Here is an 18,876-nt window from a genome sequence, read left to right as displayed (position 1 = left end):
TTGGGTTAAACAAATCAATTTTGCTTGGTTGGAACAGCAGCTATGATAATTATGGAATTAACATATTCTCTGTCTTTTGGGCAGTGTAGAGTAGGGCTTGTTGTTTGTCATTTCTCCGATCACAAATGCAGACATGGTTTTATGTTTACGCGGCGCGATGCAACGCAACGCGTAAAAAGACAGTATAAGTCATTATAATCCATAATGATGTCCCCACTGGATGCAACGAATGCCTCGTTTATAATGGGTTTTCATGTTTTTGAATCATCGCTGATTCAGCCTGTAATAATGAATCAGCCTGACAGGGCATCATCACAGTATGGTAGGGGCGTAACATTTCCATCACACGCTTGAGGTATTCGGCCAATCACAACGCACTGGATAGCTGGCCAATCAGAGCACACCTCGCTTTTTCAGACCGATGAGCTTTGTAAAAATCGGCGCGTTTCAGAAAGGCGGGGCATAGAGGAGAAACAATAATGTACAGTATGTGGAAAATAATGTGTTTTTTGAACCTTTAACCACATAAACACATTTCATTACACCAAATACACAAAATAATGTTCTTTTTAGTAGCATCATATGACCCCTTTAACACGTTTCCCAGACAAAATATCGTAATGTGTATACTAAGAAAAAAAAAAGAAAAATTATAAAATAAAACCAGATTTTAATCAGAGTGGGATATAAAGGTTAATTCATAATAGAAGCTCATTCTTTTATGATTTATTTATGAAAAATCCTAAAAGATGTCACGCTTTTATTAATTTTAGAAATCATATTTGCAAAATCTGCACTTAAAACAACAAATTTTCACATATGCGCCTGGTGGTTTACAGACAAACACCTGGTTACGTTTTTACAAACAGAATAAAATATGTGTATCTGCTCAGGGCAGGTGAGATGTGTGTTTGTTCGGGGTCATTTCTCAGAGGTGTTTAAGGTATGGATGACCTTACCGGAGCCGTGTTGCATTCTGTCTCCAGCGGGTCTCCCGTCCGGCCCATATAGGGCTTGTCTGCTCCGGGCAGGAATTCAAGCGCAGCGTTCCAGTGTTAGGAAGCATTCTGTGGGAATTAGTGGGGAATCTCAAACTCGCCAGGCAAGGGCTGTTCATGCTGTAAATCTGACCAGTGCACTAGAAGCTCCAGCCTCCTCCATCACTCCTCATCCACTCACACCTTTCTCAACATCCCTCCATCACACTGGACCAGCACTTACCTTTGAGTGTTTACGGGGGTTATATTCACTATCGCACTATTACAAACTAGTTCAACGCAAACTCCAAATGCTTTTTGGTTTGTCAAAATGGTATTTAGTAACCTGTTTGTCTCATCTCATGTACACTTTCCATGCCTGGATTGGAAAAAGCCTCACATATCCCAAGTTTTTCTGTCCACCTGGCTACATATTCACAGAAGACAAACTCCAGAGATGTTCCACTATCCCTCACTGGCGGGAAAATGCCCACCTGGCGAGTGAAAACCCAACATGGTGAATGTGAGCCAACAGATGACAGCATGTTATTTACACCTCAGGATTGACTCACACAGGAGTTTTTCATCTTAGAGGGTTTCCCCGTTGTTCAAATATCTTATTTGTGTAATAATATTGAATCCTACAAGTTTTTAGAAACTTATAAACAGATTTAAAGTTACCTGTCAGACGTATTTCTAAATCGTCGTCCTCCGCTCATCAGGCGGCGCTGTGGACGCACGTAAACACCTCCAGCGCGACGTGACGTGACGTGAGGTGACGAGGAAACGCAGACGCTGTTTACGCAGACGCAGGTTTGGTCAGTATCTTAACGCACGAAATTACTTTTATTTACTTCATAATGTTCTCATGAATCTATGATTATTAGTGGAAATGATACAAAAACTGCGCAGTGGTTGTTGTTTCGGTCATGTTCGACTTGTATTGGCCATTTTTAGATATATCGTGTATCGGCTGATCATATTCATGCCATTTGTAGTTAATTTGCTTTTTATTGCAATTTTATCACGTTTTAATTTTTTCCACTGTCAATTTAAGTAACTAGTACTGTTATACGTTATACTGTGGTGCAGAATGATTGCCATATTCATATATCATAGCACCATGTCCGAAAAACATAGTATTACCATCGTATTTTTGTAAGAGTTATTAGTCTAATAATCTGATGTATACTTAAGAATACTTATATGTAATAATGTGATTTTTTTCTCTGTCATGTTTTCCCAGCAGTTCTAATCTTATTGATCCTAAAATCATCTGGAACTTATCTTAAACCAGCAAGATGGTATGAATGTATTATATTATATTATTTAAGCCTATATAGTATTTATTGTTTCCATTTTATTTTTAGTAATTTTTGATGTTTCATTTATATAAATTTTGTTTATATATATATATAGCTCGAACATTTGTTTATTTCAAGTTTAGTGCTTCAGCTTAAATTTATTTATTTCAGTTATTTTCCAAGGCAACATGCTTAAGTTTTGTGACCTAAGTTTTTTTTTTTTTTTTAATCTAATATTTATATTTTATTTCAATGACAGAAAATTGTTTTTAAAGGGGAGGTCTAATGCTATTTCATGCATTTTGAGTTGTTTGATGTTTCATTTATATAAATTTTGTTTATATATATATATATATAGCTCGAACATTTGTTTATTTCAAGTTTAGTGCTTCAGCTTAAATTTATTTATTTCAGTTATTTTCCAAGGCAACATGCTTAAGTTTTGTGACCTAAGTTTTTTTTTTTTTTTTTAATCTAATATTTATATTTTATTTCAATGACAGAAAATTGTTTTTAAAGGGGAGGTCTAATGCTATTTCATGCATTTTGAGTTGCTTACACTGTTAAAGAGTTGGATTCTCATGCTAAACATGGCCAAAGTAAATGAGTTGGATGTATGATGGAGTATTTCTGTGCCAAATACACTCCTTCAGGGCTCGTATAACTTTCTGAACGTTTTTTTCGCGTATGGCCCTACTTCTCCCGGAAGAGAGAAGCGGTACAGCTGTATCTGTCTTTTATAAATCTCATAAAACTAAAGACTCTTCAGAGATATGAAGGATGCAATACTACTCTATAGGTACTCGAGATTGGCAGAAAATGTGTGTGTTATGTCCCCTTTAATAGTTTTAGTTGTAGTTAATAATAATAACGCGCTGGTTCTGTTATTACAAAACTATCATGTTAATGTTTGTTCTCTGTTTTAGGGTGAACGTAAAGGAGTAAACAAGTACTACCCTCCTGATTTTGATCCAGCCAAGGTGAGAATGACAAATATTATCTAATTTTTCTGGGTTCTGTTTTGCAAAACTGTGTATATTAGAAACATTCTTCCTGAAATATATATCTCATGCTCTCATAACAGCATGGTTCTATCAATGGCTACTGGAAAACGCACCCGCTGCGGGAGCGGGCCAGAAAACTGTCTCAGGGCATCCTCATCATCCGGTAATTCACAATCATTTAGTGTGTTGTGAATTCTGTCACTGTTTTTTGATTCACATGTGCTGACAGTCTGTGTTTTGTGTTTTTAGATTTGAGATGCCGTATAATATTTGGTGTGATGGCTGTAAGAATCATATCGGCATGGGTATGACTTTGTTGTGCATAAAGTTGTGCATAATACTGTACTACTCATACTATTTCTGCAGTGTGTAACATGTAAAATGTACATAGTTTGTCAGTTGTATTCATGTGTATATATTTAGTTATTCTGTCTTTACAGGGGTTCGATACAACGCGGAGAAGAAAAAAGTGGGCAATTACTACACAACTCCAATATACAGGTGATGTAGCATCCTGATCTCCTACAGTTCAGTTTCATGATCAGTTCATATATTGCAAGGCAGCATATCTTAACCTGTAGGTTTGTGTTCCACAGGTTCAGGATGAAGTGCCATCTATGTGTGAACTACATAGAGATGCAGACAGACCCGGCCACCTGTGATTATGTCATCGTGAGTGGAGCCCAAAGGAAGGAAGAAAGATGGGACATGGCTGAGAATGAGCAGATACTCACTACTGGTGCGAAAACTCATGTTTTATGCCTATCTGTCTGTCTATCTATTTATAAGTTAATCTATCTGTCTCTCTCTATCCGTCCATCTGTCTGTCCATCATCAACATTTTCTGTCATCAGTATTCATTTTGATATTTTCAATATTCTTTCAAATGTTTTAGTATGCATAATATGAAGAAAAATACATTTAAATCATGAATTGCTGTTAATGGATGAAAGTCATCAAGAAATTAAGGCTCATTATGCAGTTTTCTTCTACAGAGCACAGTGAGAAACAGAAACTGGAGACAGACGCCATGTTTAAATTAGATCACGGAGGAAAGGATAAAGAAAAGTTACGTGCGGCCATCCCGTCTCTCAATGAGCTTCAAGAGCAGCAGTCCGGGTGGAAAGACGACTTTCAGCTTAACAGTGCCCTCCGCAGGAAGTTCAGGGTGAGTTACTTGTTGCCCACTGTAGCGGATTTGCATCTGTAATGAAATGCTTGCGTTTTAATCTATTTGTGGTTTGCAAATACAGTCTGAGAAGAAAGTGATTGCTGAGGAGGAGGAGAAAGACAATGCAGTGCGAATGAGGACTGGTCTGTCAATCCCCTTGTTACCGGAAAGAGAAGAAGATAAGAAACTGGCATCACTGCTCACCTTCCAGAGTCCTGACTGTGAGTTTGACCCATTTGTTTAATTTTTTAAGTTATTGATTGATGAATTAATCTTCACCCCTTTTAAGTAAAAAAAAAAAAGTGTTTATTTTGAATTTATTTTTAAATTGTATTATTTTATTCAATTATATAAATATATATTTTGAATTTATTTTACTATGGTTATACTTTGTTTTTTTTTTGTGCTATTTTTATACATCTATTATTGCTTATAACTGAGGATCTGGATAAATCTTTTTCTCTTTCAGCATATGATGACAGACAGCAGTGGAAAAGGCTACAGATATCTTCTCGTTCCTGGTTCATTAGCCCATCTACAGCAGCAGGGGGAGCCGGTGGGAGCCTCTTGCAAAAGTTAGGCCAGCAGGGTCGAGGAGCAGCCGTGGCTAAAGCACTCAGCTCTAAGACACCCAGTTCGCACATCCTGGTACGCAGGAAGTCAGAAAGCAGCAAGACTGAAACCGCCGGCATTATGACCTCCAGCTCATCCCCTGCTGCTAACTCATCAGCTGTAGACACAAACCCCACGGACTCACTTTCTCCTCTCACAAATAACATGAATTCAAGCACAGACTCAAACACTCACAGCTGCACTTCAGAGACACATAAAGGAAGCCCCTCAGAGGAGGACAAAGGCTTTGACTTGTGTGCTGGAAAGTCTCTGGTTGCAGATTATAGTGACTCTGACTCGGGCAGTGAGGTCTGATTTAGACCAGAAGTTGAAATTACATAGCTGTAAATCCTACAGTATCAACATGTATATTAAACAATTAGTCATATTTTACCAAAAAATAAACTCTTCCATATTGAAGAGTGTGTCAGGGTTTTCTTTTTCAACTTTCAAGCTTTGAGCATTGAGCTTGATGTTTTACTCCCTGCAAATGCAGTCATAAACCCCGGACAAAAGGTGTTAGAGTTGGAGCCCAAAATCACATACCAAGAAAGTACTAATTTTGATGAGAAACACGTTTTATGTAGAATATGTGTAGTATGAAAGAAATACAGACATACTACATCCACCATATTATCATGTGACTTTTTCCGTCAGTTGTGTCGCTTTACTGCCATTCACATTTCCTCTCTATTGGCCTCATGGATCCATCAAATGCACACTCCAGAATCTCTGCGGAAACAGTAGTACTTTTCACCTACTGTTTCATGAATATGTATTCGAACATACTACTCTTTTCACATACTGTTTTTCGCAAGTACATAGTATGCATATAAGCACACTGGATGTACATTTGCATGACAATGTAAAAATAATGAAAAAGTTTTTCCTTTCAGTTTTTGAAAATTTTTGATTAGGATGACAACATTGTCAGAACAATCCCCATTCACACAGATCTGTGAAAACAATTAAAATGCTGTAATATGCATGTCAGGCCAGTAGTTGAAGATGCCATTTGTAATGAAACACTTGTCAGCGCACAAATGCATTCTTCAAGTATGTACTCGCACATGCCTACTGTCTGAACAAGTATGCAGTTGTGCTTGAAGCACACAAATTTGGGTTTTTGTAGTTTACACCGAGACGATAACGGTATTGTTTTCAAAACTTGCACTTTGAAACCCATTTTTTCAAAAGTTGGCGTTTTCAGGCCCTCAAAAAACCACAGCCAAAACGCATAAGTTTCCGTTTTCAGTTGAAAACGATGTCCATAAAACAATTCTGAAAATTCTAAGTTGTGAAAATTATGTGATGTAGGACCTTTATCCAGTGCCAATGTAAAACTGTAGTCTATCCCTGGTTTTCATCTGCATTAAATTAAATATGGCATCTAACCTGACTAAAGGTGTGTCCCAAATTGCGTACTTGCACTATTCTATGATGCTTTGTAGTATAAATAATGCAAGTAGTGCGTTCACACTGAAAATTCCAAAAAGAAAAAGTGCACTTTAAAACCCTGATGATTCACTTAAATAATCGGAAAAACGAAGTGTGGAATGTTGGATACTTCATGCACTCAACTGTCGCAGCTTTAATTACATAGCAAAGGGGGAGGAGCTATTAGATTCCAATTATGAATGACAAAATAACCTTATATAATCATGGTTGAGTGTATAGTGCATCATTTGGGACGCAGCTTAAGGTCTACATCGCCCCTTGCGGCAACGCTGAGAATGCAACGCACAATGCCAACAACTCAGAAACACCCTCCTTAGGAGAACGCTGCTCAAATTTTCTTGGGAAAATATAAAAATCTACATTTAACAGCATTTTGTTGACAATAGTAGAAGTAAGAGTTCTTTCTAATTCTGAAAAGCCAGATATCTGGCCATCTGTTTGTGTTTAGAATAAAGCAAACATTACACAAGAGTTTCTCAAAGTTTGGAAATGACGGTGTTGTGGGTTAGTGGGAGGGATATTTGGGGTATTTCAGCTCTCCTGCTGTTGGCTCTGACATACTTGGAGTTCAGTCCAGCAGGACGATGCTCTTTCCACTGCTGTTATGGACGGCATTGCTCTGTCACATTTCAGATGGCCGGTCTTCCTCTCAAAGACAGTGCGTTTAATATTTTATTAATAATGTATACAAATTGTACTTTTCTTCTCAACATTGATTTATAATGTGTTTATCTTGTCAAATGAACAGCAATAGGATAGTCTGGGGACCTAATATGTGAATAGTGTATTAGAATAGAAAAAATATGTATTTTGTGTTGTGTATTTTGTGCTTCTGAGACAATTTTGTGAAATTTTTATAGAAATAGTCGGATATAAAATTGTTTAAAATCAAAAAGTGGTTCATGCTGGGTTCACCTGTAACTGAGTGTGTTATCTGTGTTTACAGTGATCCGGTCATCGACCATTCTCCAACGTAAGTACACAACTGTCCTCTGTCCTATGTCCTTAAAGTTACCACACAGATTCCTAATCAATGTACAAAGAACTGAAAAAAGTTTCTCAGTTTATTGAGTATCATCTGCAGCCTTATGTAGAAAACCTTCCCTCTTTTATTAAAGATACAATGGATTTTTTTTAGGCTAAATCACAATCAATACAAATTGAAGAAAATGATTGGTTGGTAACACTAGATGTCTCATCTTTATATACATCTATCCCTCATAAGGAGGGTTTGTAAGCTATCACTTTTTTTTTTTATAAATTCTGAAAATTCTGATTAACCTGTCGAATTTATCACAGATGATTATGCTTGTTTTGACGAAAATGTACTTTGTTTGACAATGACTTTTACTTTCAAACACATGGAACTGCCATGGGTACTCCATTAGCTCCGAACTATGCAAATTTGTTTTTTGGGGAAGTTTGAGGCAGATTTTGTTTACCATAATAATCCTTTCTTGGTAAATATGAAATGATGGTTCCCTTTCAAACATTCTCTCATGTTGTGTATGGGGAAACTCCTGTTTACACTAATACTGAAGCCTGATTTGTTCACGTTTGTGTAGCTGCACAACCCAATGGCGCTCTAGCCCACCAGAATGGGGCGGAGCCGACCCCTATATAAGTCGGCTCAGAGCGCCATTTCATCAGAATATTCTCCTTCAGTGACAAGGATCATCTTTTTGCTGACACTGGACGGAAGAAGCCGAAAAAGGAAATAAGCTGTCTCTGCTCGCCGAGGAAGTGGTGCAGACGCCTTCCCCTGCGGCTATCCGGCTGAATAAAAGTGCAAATTTCCAAGCACCCTTTGCTTCAAATGTCACACAGCGAGTGTGACTTGTGCAGGGATCCCCTGCTTGAGTCTGACTGGCACAGAGAGTGCATCGCTTGTCTGGGCATCGCCCACGCAGAGGCTGCGCTCGCTGGGGGTACATGCTTTCATTGCGAAAGCATGAGCCTCGCCAGTCTTCGCTCGCAGGTCGCCGCCTTTAATGAAGGCAGTCCTCCCCGCTCTGCTCTCCCGTTTCCTCTCTCTCCCGAGAGAAAGAAACAGCGGAGCAGCGGGATTCTGACAGCGGGTTCGAGCGGTGTCACGTCGGCTCGGCGCCCGTGTGCCCCGCCCTCCCCGCGCCAGTCGCCAGTGTTCTTCACGCAGGAAGTTCATTGCCCCTCTTCTGCTGTGAGCGGCTTGGTTTCCTTCGGCGCCTCGGAGGAAGAGATTACTATCGACGAATCTGTATCTTTGACGGTGTCGGATACAGAAGAGTGGGAGTGTTACGACGAAGATTGTGACACCCTGCCCTCTTCTTGCTCAGCATGGCCAAACGCGGACAGCAAGCTGATCCATGTTCTTTCTAAGGCGGTGGAGGATATCATCTTGGAGTGGTTGGCCTGAGTTGAGCCCGCCCATGGCCTGCTCGACGAGGGGTTCCTGAAAGGACGCCGTCAGCGATCTTCTTACCAGCGGCCCTCTCTATTCTTGCCTGCAGTTCATGAAGAACTGACCAAGTGCCAAGGTCCCCGTCCCCATGTAGTGCGGGACCCTGAGCTGCAGAAGCCGTCCTGATCTGCCTGTAGAGAGGAAGAGGAGAGGGCCGGTTCTTGCCTCGGCCGGAACTCCCTCGAAGAAAGCTTGCGCTCATTCTCCATCCCTCCGAGCACATCTGAGCAATGGAGACATTTTTCAACCCGGGCATGTCCAAACACCCTACCGCTGTAATAGCGGACCCACATACTCAAAAGAGCATTTCTCCTCTCCTCACACAGACGAATGCAAATTCCCCGCCCACACGCGGCGAATTTCCACTCTAAAAATTAGAGTCTCTTGCCACTCAGTTCATGGCCTGGTCAGCCATTCCCGGTGTGTCAAGTTGGGTTCTAAACACAGTAAAACAAGGTTACTCGCTTCAGTTTGCTCGCATGCCGCCTCCATTCAGAGGCATTATTCACCCACACAAAAATCAACCCACACAAGTGAGTTGTTCCCCAGACAACGAGCGGTCTCGCTGGGGACTATTATAGACTCGACTCGAATGCGGGCATGGCTTAAGCGGAACGGTCCCTGCCGGAACGGTCCGGCATCCAGTTACTGGTCGACCCACAAGCGGCGCCTTCACATCAACTACCTCGAAATGGTGGCGGTTTTTCTGGCCCTGAAAACCTTCCTGCCAGCCTTAAAGGGGCAACACGTCCTGATCCAATCGGACAACATGACGGTGGTAGTCTATATTAACCACCAAGGCAGTCTCAGGTCATGCTCCCTTTACAGGATGGCTCGACACCTCCTGCTTTGGGCACAGAGAAGACTCCTCTCTATCAGAGCAGTTCATGTGCTGGGCAGTCTGAACCTTGGTGCAGACTCGCTCTCCAGAGGCAATGTGGCTCCAGGAGAATGGACACTACATTCTCTGACGGTTCAGAAAATCTGGTCTGTCTTTGGGAGGGCAGAGGTCAACCTCTTCGCCTCAGAAGAAAACTCGCTGCCCAATCTATTTCTCTATACAGCGAGACGCGCTGGCCCGGTGGCTGACTAAATACTTTTTTGCCCCACTGTAGGTACCGGTGCTATATTGGTACCAGGTTTTGGAACCCAACCCTAGTCGTAGGCCAGCGCGTATGTAACCGGTATGTAATAGAACCGAATCCGAACGCATATTTCGGTGCCTCATTTCGGTGCCATGCCTGAGCGATCGATTGAAATATTTGTAAACATGCTTAAATTAAAATCCCTAAAGCTAAACCTCCCTTGTATTCACATTTCTAAACCTGTTGTCCAACAAAAGAGAACATTATAACCTTTTTACTCCCACAACACCAGTCAAATGCTTCCTTTTGTGATCTGATGTGGCTTCTTGTCACAGAATGAGGCAGAAAATATGTTCCATATGCTACTTTAAAAAGAATATATCAATTAGCAATAGATTATAAATTAGGGTGACCATACGTCCTCTTTTCCTCGGACATGTCCTCTTTTTGGACCTACAAAAATGCGTCCAGCCGGGATTTCTTAATTGGGCAAAATGTCCGGGATTCGGCTGTTTTCTTAATCCCACTCCTGCTGAATCTCCGACCATTGCCGCCTGCTCCCGCAACTTGGCGCTTTGATCCTGCGATTTTTGTGTCCACTCTTTTAAACATTCTAATATTGTATATAATTTTGGCGCATCAGGGAGCCGCTCTCAGGATGCGGTGTATTTAAATATTTTTGAATGAGCATATGCGCTGTTTACTTTCACTTTCGATTTCACAATCACATGCACTCTGTGTAAAGGGAGCACATCTTACAAGATCAGATATTTGTCCATGAGCTGAGGATCTGTTGAGCAGCAAATACTCCAGCATGGTCTTGTCAGTCATCTCTCCTTATTCTCGACCTGTGATCAGTCAAAGCTGACTCCGATAGATCTTGTTGGATGCAGGGTTGCCAAATCCGCGTTTTTCCCACAGAATTGGGCTACTTTTAAACTGTTGCCATGGGTTGATTTTCCCAAGGTTTGAAATATTGCATAAATTACATTTGACTGAAATGCTTGTATTGAAACATTTTGCATTCTACCTATGATAAAAAACTTTCATGGACTTCTACATTAACTGTTCCCTCTTGGTGGAATGACTTGCCCAGCTCAATCCAAGCAGCTGAGTCCTTAATATTTTCAAGAAACCGCTGAAAACACATATCTTTCATCTTCATTTGACCCTCTAACTCTACGCTACTTCTAATTTTATCTGCTCGTTATGTTTAATTAAAAAACTTGACCCTCTAACATTTGCACTCTCTATTCTATTTCTATTCTAACTACTTGTTTTATTTATAAAGAAAAAAGCCTCTAACACTAGCATTCTCTATTCTTTCCACTTATTTTTTATAAAAACAAAATAAGCAAACAAACAAAAACAACCTTGCTATGTATACTGTTAGGTGAAGCCCCGCCTACGAACCCCGCCCCCTACTGTCCTTTTTTTTGGAAAACTAAAATATGGTCACCCTATTATAAGTATACTTAATTATTATGAAAATACCAGAGATGGCTTAAATAACATAAACTATATTTTCGCAGTCGAGTGTTTATTGTCTTTGTTTTATCATTCAAAACATTTATGTGTTCTGTTTACTCCGTTACAGATATAATAGCGATGCCTTTATCCATATAAGGGATTTCCTGGAGGGTCATGAGTTCTCTACTTCTGTGACTGGATATGTGGATTTTCTGTGCGAGGGCACCCTCTGGCGTCCAGTATGAATGAAACAGTCATCATGTGTTTATAGTGCTAATGGCCAATCCATAATTTTGGGGGGGGATTTTTATTTATTTATTTTTTTATAAGTATCGGTTCAGACACCGGAACTATTTTAAAAGTATAGATTTTGCACCGGTATCGAGAAAAAAAAAAAAAAAGATACCCAACCCTACCCACTACTGTCCCAGATCTCGCCTGTACGCCTTCCCCCCGATTGCCCTGCTTCCTCAGGCCGTCAGGCGGGTCAGTGAAGTCGGTTGCTCAATTCTCCTGGTGGCCCCACTTTGGAGGAACCAAACTTGGTTCCCCGAGTTAATGCAGCTGTCAGCAGCTGCCCCGTGGCCGATACTGTTACGGAGGGATCTTCTCTCACAGGCAAAGGGCATGATTTGGCACCCCCAGCTGGAGCTGTGGAGCCTTCATGTCTGGAACCTCGACGGGAGCCTTTGCGGCTCCCAACGAGAGTGAGCAACACCATTTTGGAGGCTAGAGCACCGTCTACGAGACGGCTCTACGCTCTTAAATGGTCAGTCTTCAGTGACGGGTGTGCAGCACGAAGCCTGGACCTGGTATCTTGTGACGTGTCCCACGTGCTGTCCTTTTTACAAGAGCTACTGGATAACGGGTGCGCCCCTTCCACGCTCAAAGTTTATGTGGCAGCTATCGGAGCGAATCATTCCCGCAAAGCTCTCCAGTCAGTCGGCAGAAACGACTTGGATGTTAAGTTCTTGAAGGGCGCCCGGAGATTGAATCCTACTCGTCCTCAGACCGTACTGACCTGGGACTTATCCATAGTCCTGAGGGCCCTAAAGGGCCTGCCTTTCAAGCTGCTCCATTCGGCCGACTTGCGGCCCATGTCGCTTAAGACCGCCCTCCTTTTGCCATTAACGTCGGTCAAGCGAGTGGGTGACTTGCAGGCACTGTCAGTCAGTGCTTCCTGTCTGGAGTTTGGGCCTAACGACTGTAAGGTCATCCTCAAGCCAAGACACGGTTATGTACCTAAGGTGCTCTCAACTCCGTTCAGTGCCCAGGTTATTACCCTTCTAGCGTTCCCCGCTGCAGACGGCGAGCAGGGTCCCAATCCACTCTGCTCAGTGAGGGCCCTTAGAACTTATTGGATGTTTCGATTAAAAAGCATGTCTCCCTTAAGTCTTAATGAAGATTTTGATCTTAAGTGTTTTCCTAAAGTAGAAGTGAGTAATAGTGGGTGGCGATACAGACTTATGAATGGCTTTTGGCCTGATGTGGTTTCCGTAAATTAGTTTCGTGATTTTTTTTTTGTTTTTTTGGTGGTGTATATTTTGTGTTTTTTCTGTCGTTTTGATTGCTTTGAAATTATTCTTTTGTCGTTCGTCTTTAATTTACTTGATTGATTGGTCGCACCTATGACTCTTCACCTGGTGATTATTGGACTTCATTTTTTTTTTTTAATTCTTGTGGGAAGTGCTATTGTATGATTGTATGATTCACTGAAGAAGGATTGTTTTTGAAACATCTGATTGTTGATTGCTCTGTTGCAAAATAAAAAGAAACTATAATTTATTAAGAAGATATAGTGTGGATCCTTTATCTGTTTTTCAGAAAATGCTCAAAAATATGGGCGCACAGTAAGTGGTTAATCTTGACACACAGTCATGGGGGTCCTGTATTCATTGTTTTATGTTTTATTGTCACGTGACAGCAAAACAGACAAGTGCAGTCTGCTCTGATTGGCCAGCTGACCCAGTGCATTGTGATTGGCCGAACACCGCAAGCACTCGTCGGAAATGTAACGCCCCTTACCATAATCGCGAGCTTCATTTTTCAAAATAAATGCAAAGACAGAGCCCGAAAGGGGAACAGAGTCGCGTGACAGACACAGTGATGAAGCTGGTATGTGTTTGCAGTACACAGCCACGGTTAAGACAGCTGACTCTCTCTCTCACACACACGTGCGCACGCACACACACACACGCGATGCGCAAAACTCCGCATTTGAACAGTCAATAGCAAATACTTAAACTAATAACAAAACAGTAGCTGATTCAGAAGCACCAGATTGTCATAGCAAAGTCAGAATTACCTCCTCTCCTAGGTTCACAAAACGGTCGTCCATAAAATGCATTGCTGTTCTGTTGTAAGTAATCTTAAAGATTCCTAAATGCATCTACTTTCGGAAGGCCAAATAAAGTGCTTTTGCTTTTGCACTGAAACACACAGCGTCTCCCTGACATGGCTGCTTCAACACTAACTGCAGTTACTGAAACCACGCCTTCTTTCTTTGCGTGCACATTTGGGCGCATTATGCAAATATTTCCACATAGTGAGGTAGATATGTGGGGGCGTGTTAGAACGAGCCATTTTAGGGGGGCGTGGCAGAGTCTTAACTTTGATAAAGAATATCTCTTTGGTTTTGAGACTTTAGTCTATGCAACTTCAGGGATCTTATCTATGCACAATCAGCTCGTAACACTCCAAAGAGAAAGGAAAACTTGAAATCGGGTCATATGACCCCTTTAAAACAGATTTATTTATTCATTTACTTATTTATCCTTAAAGAATTTCAGGCTCCCCATGGCTTTTTTTCCTCTCTAGTTTATACATTTTATATATATATATGTATATATATATATATTCGGTAACACTTTACTTGAAGGGGTGTGCATAAGACTGACATGACACCTTCATAAACATGACATGTCACATGTCATGAATATGAAGGAGGTTTTATTCATGTTTATGACACTGTCATTAAGTGTCATTCGCTCAGTTATGTCATTTTTAATGCAAAAAATGACATTATTTGACCTAACCCTACCCCTACCCTTACCCCTAACCATAGCCCATAACAAAGACATCTCAAACAATGTCATCTTTGCATTAAACATTACATAACTGAGCAAATGACTCTTAATAACAGTTGTCATAAACATGCATAAAAAAACCCTTCATATTCATGACATGTGTCATGTCATGATTATGTAGATGTCATGTCATGATTATGAAGGTGTCATGTCAGTCTTATGCACACCCCTTCAAGTAAAGTGTAACCATATATTCTTTCTAGGTTAGACCACCTTAAAATTTTTGACTTTTCTCACCACAAAAACAGAAACATTTTAAAAGAATTTTTAATGTGTGGATACTGAAAACGTGTGTTATTGAATATGCATGTTCTGGTTTAGGTTTTCTGTTTTAGCTCCAGCAAAGATAAGACCGGGAACAAAACAGAACATCCTGCTGGAAGGTCACAAACTGTCCCAGGCATTAGAAGTGTCCATTATGGTCTATGATTACCCAGCCTCCCAATCTGCGTTAATGACGGGCTCTGTTATCCTCAATTCAGACAACAACTACAGCGCCCTCAAAACCATCGAGGTGAAGTTATCTATGAATATGTCTGTTCCAGTTCAGAGTTACATTTGTTTAAATGTTTCACGCTGAACATAAACAAAATGAAATGTTGTCTTATTTAGATTGATCCAAATTTGCTACAATCAGATGGAAAGAAGAAATATGTGAAGCTAGTTGCTCAGTTTAGCAGATTCCATCGCACAGAAAGAGTATTAACAGTGTCATTCCGCTCTGGATACATCTTCATTCAGACTGATAAACCAGTTTACAACCCTGGAGACACAGGTCAGCTTTCACAAGCTTGAGCACTTGCCATACTTACTGCTCATTTATAATGAACGTTGTTCTTTTTTTCTTGATCACTGTATTTTTCAGTCCGTTGCAGAGCTTTTGTGTCTGATGCTGAATTCCATGCTGCTGAGAGGACAATTTCTCTGGAGATTCAGGTGACTGTCACAGTATTTGCAAGGAAATAATTTATTTTTCTGGAATAATGCTTTACTTTACAGTTGGCACATGTTTCAGAATCCAGATGGTATTGCAGTATATGGTATGTCCAGAGCCAAAGCAATCGATGGGATACTCTCTAACACCTACCCCCTCTCATCTGTAGTCAAGTATGCACACAGAACAGAAATTTTATATTATAAAACCAGACAAGTAAAGTTTGTGCAACAAACTTTGAAGTTGACTTGAGAAAGTTTGCCTGAAATTTTGAAGCAGTTGTAAAAGTTTGAAAGTTTAGATGGATAGGTAAGGTAGATGTTGATAGCAAGTTGCTAACATGATTTTAACATGTTTCCTAACATGTTTTTAGCATGATTAACATGTTGATAGCATGTTGATAGCATGATTAGCATGCTGCTAACATGTTTCTAACATGATTACCACGTTGTTAGCATGATTAGCATGTTGCTATGTTTCTAACATGATTAGTATGTTGTTAGCATGTTGTTGGCATTATTAGCACATTGCTAATATGTTTCTTCATGTTACTAACTCTAGGAGGAGATACAGTCCAAATTTTGTTTCAGAAGAAGAAGAAGCTTAAATAGCATTTCAGTAGGTTGGCTTTCTCAAGCCAACATAATAATAATGAATTGACAAAAATTGATATTGATTTACCCGATAATTTAGATATATGGCTGCTGACTGAGTATCTTTTTGATTTGCTAGAGAGGGCAAGTGGAAAGTGGTTGCAAAGTTTGATCAGGGAAAAGAGAACAGCCGAGAGTTTGAAGTCAAGAAATACGGTAAGTCCTTCATATTACCTTCAGATTCTGCTCAATGTTTCTCCGTCAGTGGGTTAACAGCATTTCTCCTTTCTCCCAAGTGCTCCCGGCATTTAATGTCACTTTGTCTCCAAAGACATCCCACCTCAGACTAGATGCAGAAAAGCTGGAGGTAGAAATAACAGCCAGGTGTGTGAATCAAACTGTTCTGAATGATCTCAAATTATTTGGACATTTAAGTAACACTTAAAATTTGTATGGATTTTTAAAACATTATTATTAATTGACTTGTATTCAGCAAGCATGAATTAAATTAATCAAAAGATATGATAGATATGAGAGTAAAGACATTTTATAATGTTACAAGATTTCTATTGCAAATAAATGATGTTCTTTTGAACTTTCTATCAATGAATCCTGAAACATTAAGGTTTTCACAAAAGTATTAAGCAGCAATAACTGCTTTCAAAATATAATAATAATAATAATAATAATAAATGTTTCTTGAGCATCAAATCAGCATATTAGAATTATTTCTGAAGGATCATGTGACACTGAAGACTGGAGAGTAGTGATGCTGAAAATTCAACTTTACAGGAATAAATTACATTTTAAAATATATTAAAATATTAAACATTGTTATTTTAAATTGTAATAATATTTGTTTTTACTGTATTTTTGAATGTGAGGGCATTGACTTCTTACAACTTGTGTTATGTAAATTGTCAAATATTTTGCGGAGTGCTCCCGGCATTTAATGTCACTTTGTCTCCAAAGACATCCCACCTCAGACTAGATGCAGAAAAGCTGGAGGTAGAAATAACAGCCAGGTGTGTGAATCAAACTGTTCTGAATGATCTCAAATTATTTGGACATTTAAGTAACACTTAAAATTTGTATGGATTTTTAAAACATTATTATTAATTGACTTGTATTCAGCAAGCATGAATTAAATTAATCAAAAGAGATAGATATGAGAGTAAAGACATTTTATAATGTTACAAGATTTCTATTGCAAATAAATGATGTTCTTTTGAACTTTCTATCAATGAATCCTGAAACATTAAGGTTTTCACAAAAGTATTAAGCAGCAATAACTGCTTTCAAAATATAATAATAATAATAATAATAATAAATGTTTCTTGAGCATCAAATCAGCATATTAGAATTATTTCTGAAGGATCATGTGACACTGAAGACTGGAGAGTAGTGATGCTGAAAATTCAACTTTACAGGAATAAATTACATTTTAAAATATATTAAAATATTAAACATTGTTATTTTAAATTGTAATAATATTTGTTTTTACTGTATTTTTGAATGTGAGGGCATTGACTTCTTACAACTTGTGTTATGTAAATTGTCAAATATTTTGCGGTTGCCCTATGCATTTATTCCAGGTATCTTTATGGTGAACCAGTGAAAGGTGTTGCATATGTGCTGTTTGGTATTGAAATTGATGGTGAAAAGAAGAGACTCACATCTATGAAGCAAATAAAGGATGTAAGTGGTTAAACAAGAAGAAAACTTTAGTTTAAGAACCTTAAATCAGCTTTACAGTACAAGACTCTTGTTTCTCCATGTCTTATTTTGCAGCTGAATGGAGGAAATGTTAGTTTGTCTATGGAGGAGATAAAGAGGGCCTATCCAGACACAAACAGCCTACTGGGGTCTTCTGTGTACGTCAAAGCATCAGTAATGACCAGCTCAGGTAGGAAAATAATTAATTCTTATTTAATTATTATGCTATTAATTAATAGCAACTGCAAAGCAACCCCTTGGCAACCAGTCCAAACTCTTTAGAATTATTTTTTTGAGTTCTTGTTTTGAAAAAAAACCCCTGTCTCCTTTCTTCTCTTCAGGTAGCGACCTTGTGGAAGCAGAGAAATCTGGTATTAAAATAGTAATGTCACCCTACATGCTCTCCATCAGGGACACACCAAAGTATTTCAAACCTGGCCTGCCATTAGGCATGACGGTAATTTCATTTCTGTTGCGACAGTTACTGCTTGAAAAGATAGTTTACCCTTCATGTCATATGACTTTATTTGCAGAACAGAAAGGGAGAAATGCAGCAACATTTCCTAGCTTCTCTTTTCCATAAAATGAAAGTGAATGGTGGCCACAGGCTGTCAAGCTCTAAAAATGACAGTTTTCTTTTAGTATCATTTATATAGTGTAATAGCATTTATTCAGTTTTTTAAATAAATATATTTTGAATTAGCTTTAATTTATTTTATTTCATTTAAAGTTGTATTAATTGTACTACAACTTATTTTATTACAGTTCAGTACTACTTATTTTTTCAGTTCATTTCTAATTTCGTTGAAGTTCTTAGTTTTTTATTGTAGTATTTATAATCTATTTAATCATTATTTCATTTAACAAAAATGTATAAAAGGTCCAAATGACTTTTGCTCTATATCTGATAGCTTTTGAAGCCATACAATTGTTTTGTGTGACATTAATTGAAGTCATTCACTAAAAAATATGGCTTGCTTGGCAGCTGTGGATTAAAAAATAAACATACATATGTGTGTGTGTGTG

General features: G+C 39.1%; 3 protein-coding genes across 6 annotated transcripts in view; 2 read left to right on the top strand and 1 right to left on the bottom strand.

Annotated features, from left to right (window-relative positions):
* LOC107569131 (persephin-like) overlaps positions 1-1,724 on the bottom strand; it is a 19,509-nt gene extending 17,785 nt beyond the window's left edge. Inside the window, exons 1-2 of one of the 3 annotated variants that reach the window (XM_016255131.1) lie at positions 1,222-1,476; positions 960-1,067 (exon numbers count right to left, since the gene is read on the bottom strand). The gene's annotated coding sequence lies outside the window, so the exon portion shown is untranslated. Of the gene's footprint in view, positions 1-959; positions 1,068-1,221; positions 1,477-1,658 lie in introns of those variants that run through there. The other 2 variants (XM_016255132.1, XM_016255133.1) reach the window with 2 other exon arrangements.
* Positions 1,711-5,597, top strand: yju2b (YJU2 splicing factor homolog B). 2 transcript variants are annotated; one of them, XM_016255130.1, is made up of 10 exons: positions 1,711-1,795; positions 2,227-2,281; positions 3,208-3,261; positions 3,366-3,448; positions 3,535-3,590; positions 3,726-3,786; positions 3,882-4,024; positions 4,281-4,453; positions 4,539-4,677; positions 4,926-5,597. In XM_016255130.1, exons 2-10 carry the CDS (start codon positions 2,279-2,281, stop codon positions 5,381-5,383), a joined length of 1,170 nt encoding a protein of 389 aa, XP_016110616.1. In that variant the 5' UTR covers positions 1,711-1,795; positions 2,227-2,278; the 3' UTR covers positions 5,384-5,597. The 2 variants fall into 2 exon arrangements, with proteins under 2 accessions (XP_016110616.1, XP_016110615.1); XM_016255129.1 differs by having other exon boundaries at positions 2,224-2,281.
* A 1,469-nt stretch (positions 5,598-7,066) lies between these two features.
* LOC107569121 (complement C3-like) overlaps positions 7,067-18,876 on the top strand; it is a 32,440-nt gene continuing 20,630 nt past the window's right edge. The window contains exons 1-11 of the mRNA XM_016255119.1: positions 7,067-7,184; positions 7,473-7,499; positions 14,929-15,121; positions 15,220-15,382; positions 15,473-15,543; positions 15,623-15,714; positions 16,274-16,350; positions 16,431-16,518; positions 17,730-17,832; positions 17,926-18,040; positions 18,192-18,307. Of these exons, the coding sequence (XP_016110605.1) occupies positions 7,111-7,184; positions 7,473-7,499; positions 14,929-15,121; positions 15,220-15,382; positions 15,473-15,543; positions 15,623-15,714; positions 16,274-16,350; positions 16,431-16,518; positions 17,730-17,832; positions 17,926-18,040; positions 18,192-18,307 (1,119 nt within the window). The 5' untranslated portion in view covers positions 7,067-7,110. The remainder of the gene's footprint in view (positions 7,185-7,472; positions 7,500-14,928; positions 15,122-15,219; positions 15,383-15,472; positions 15,544-15,622; positions 15,715-16,273; positions 16,351-16,430; positions 16,519-17,729; positions 17,833-17,925; positions 18,041-18,191; positions 18,308-18,876) is intronic.

The sequence above is a fragment of the Sinocyclocheilus grahami genome, unplaced genomic scaffold (assembly GCF_001515645.1).
Source record: "Sinocyclocheilus grahami isolate Dianchi unplaced genomic scaffold, SAMN03320097.WGS_v1.1 scaffold1314.1, whole genome shotgun sequence".
NCBI classification, from domain to species: Eukaryota; Metazoa; Chordata; class Actinopteri; order Cypriniformes; family Cyprinidae; genus Sinocyclocheilus; species Sinocyclocheilus grahami.
Note: the sequence above shows the minus strand (reverse complement) of the source record. Positions and strands in the feature narration are given on the sequence as shown.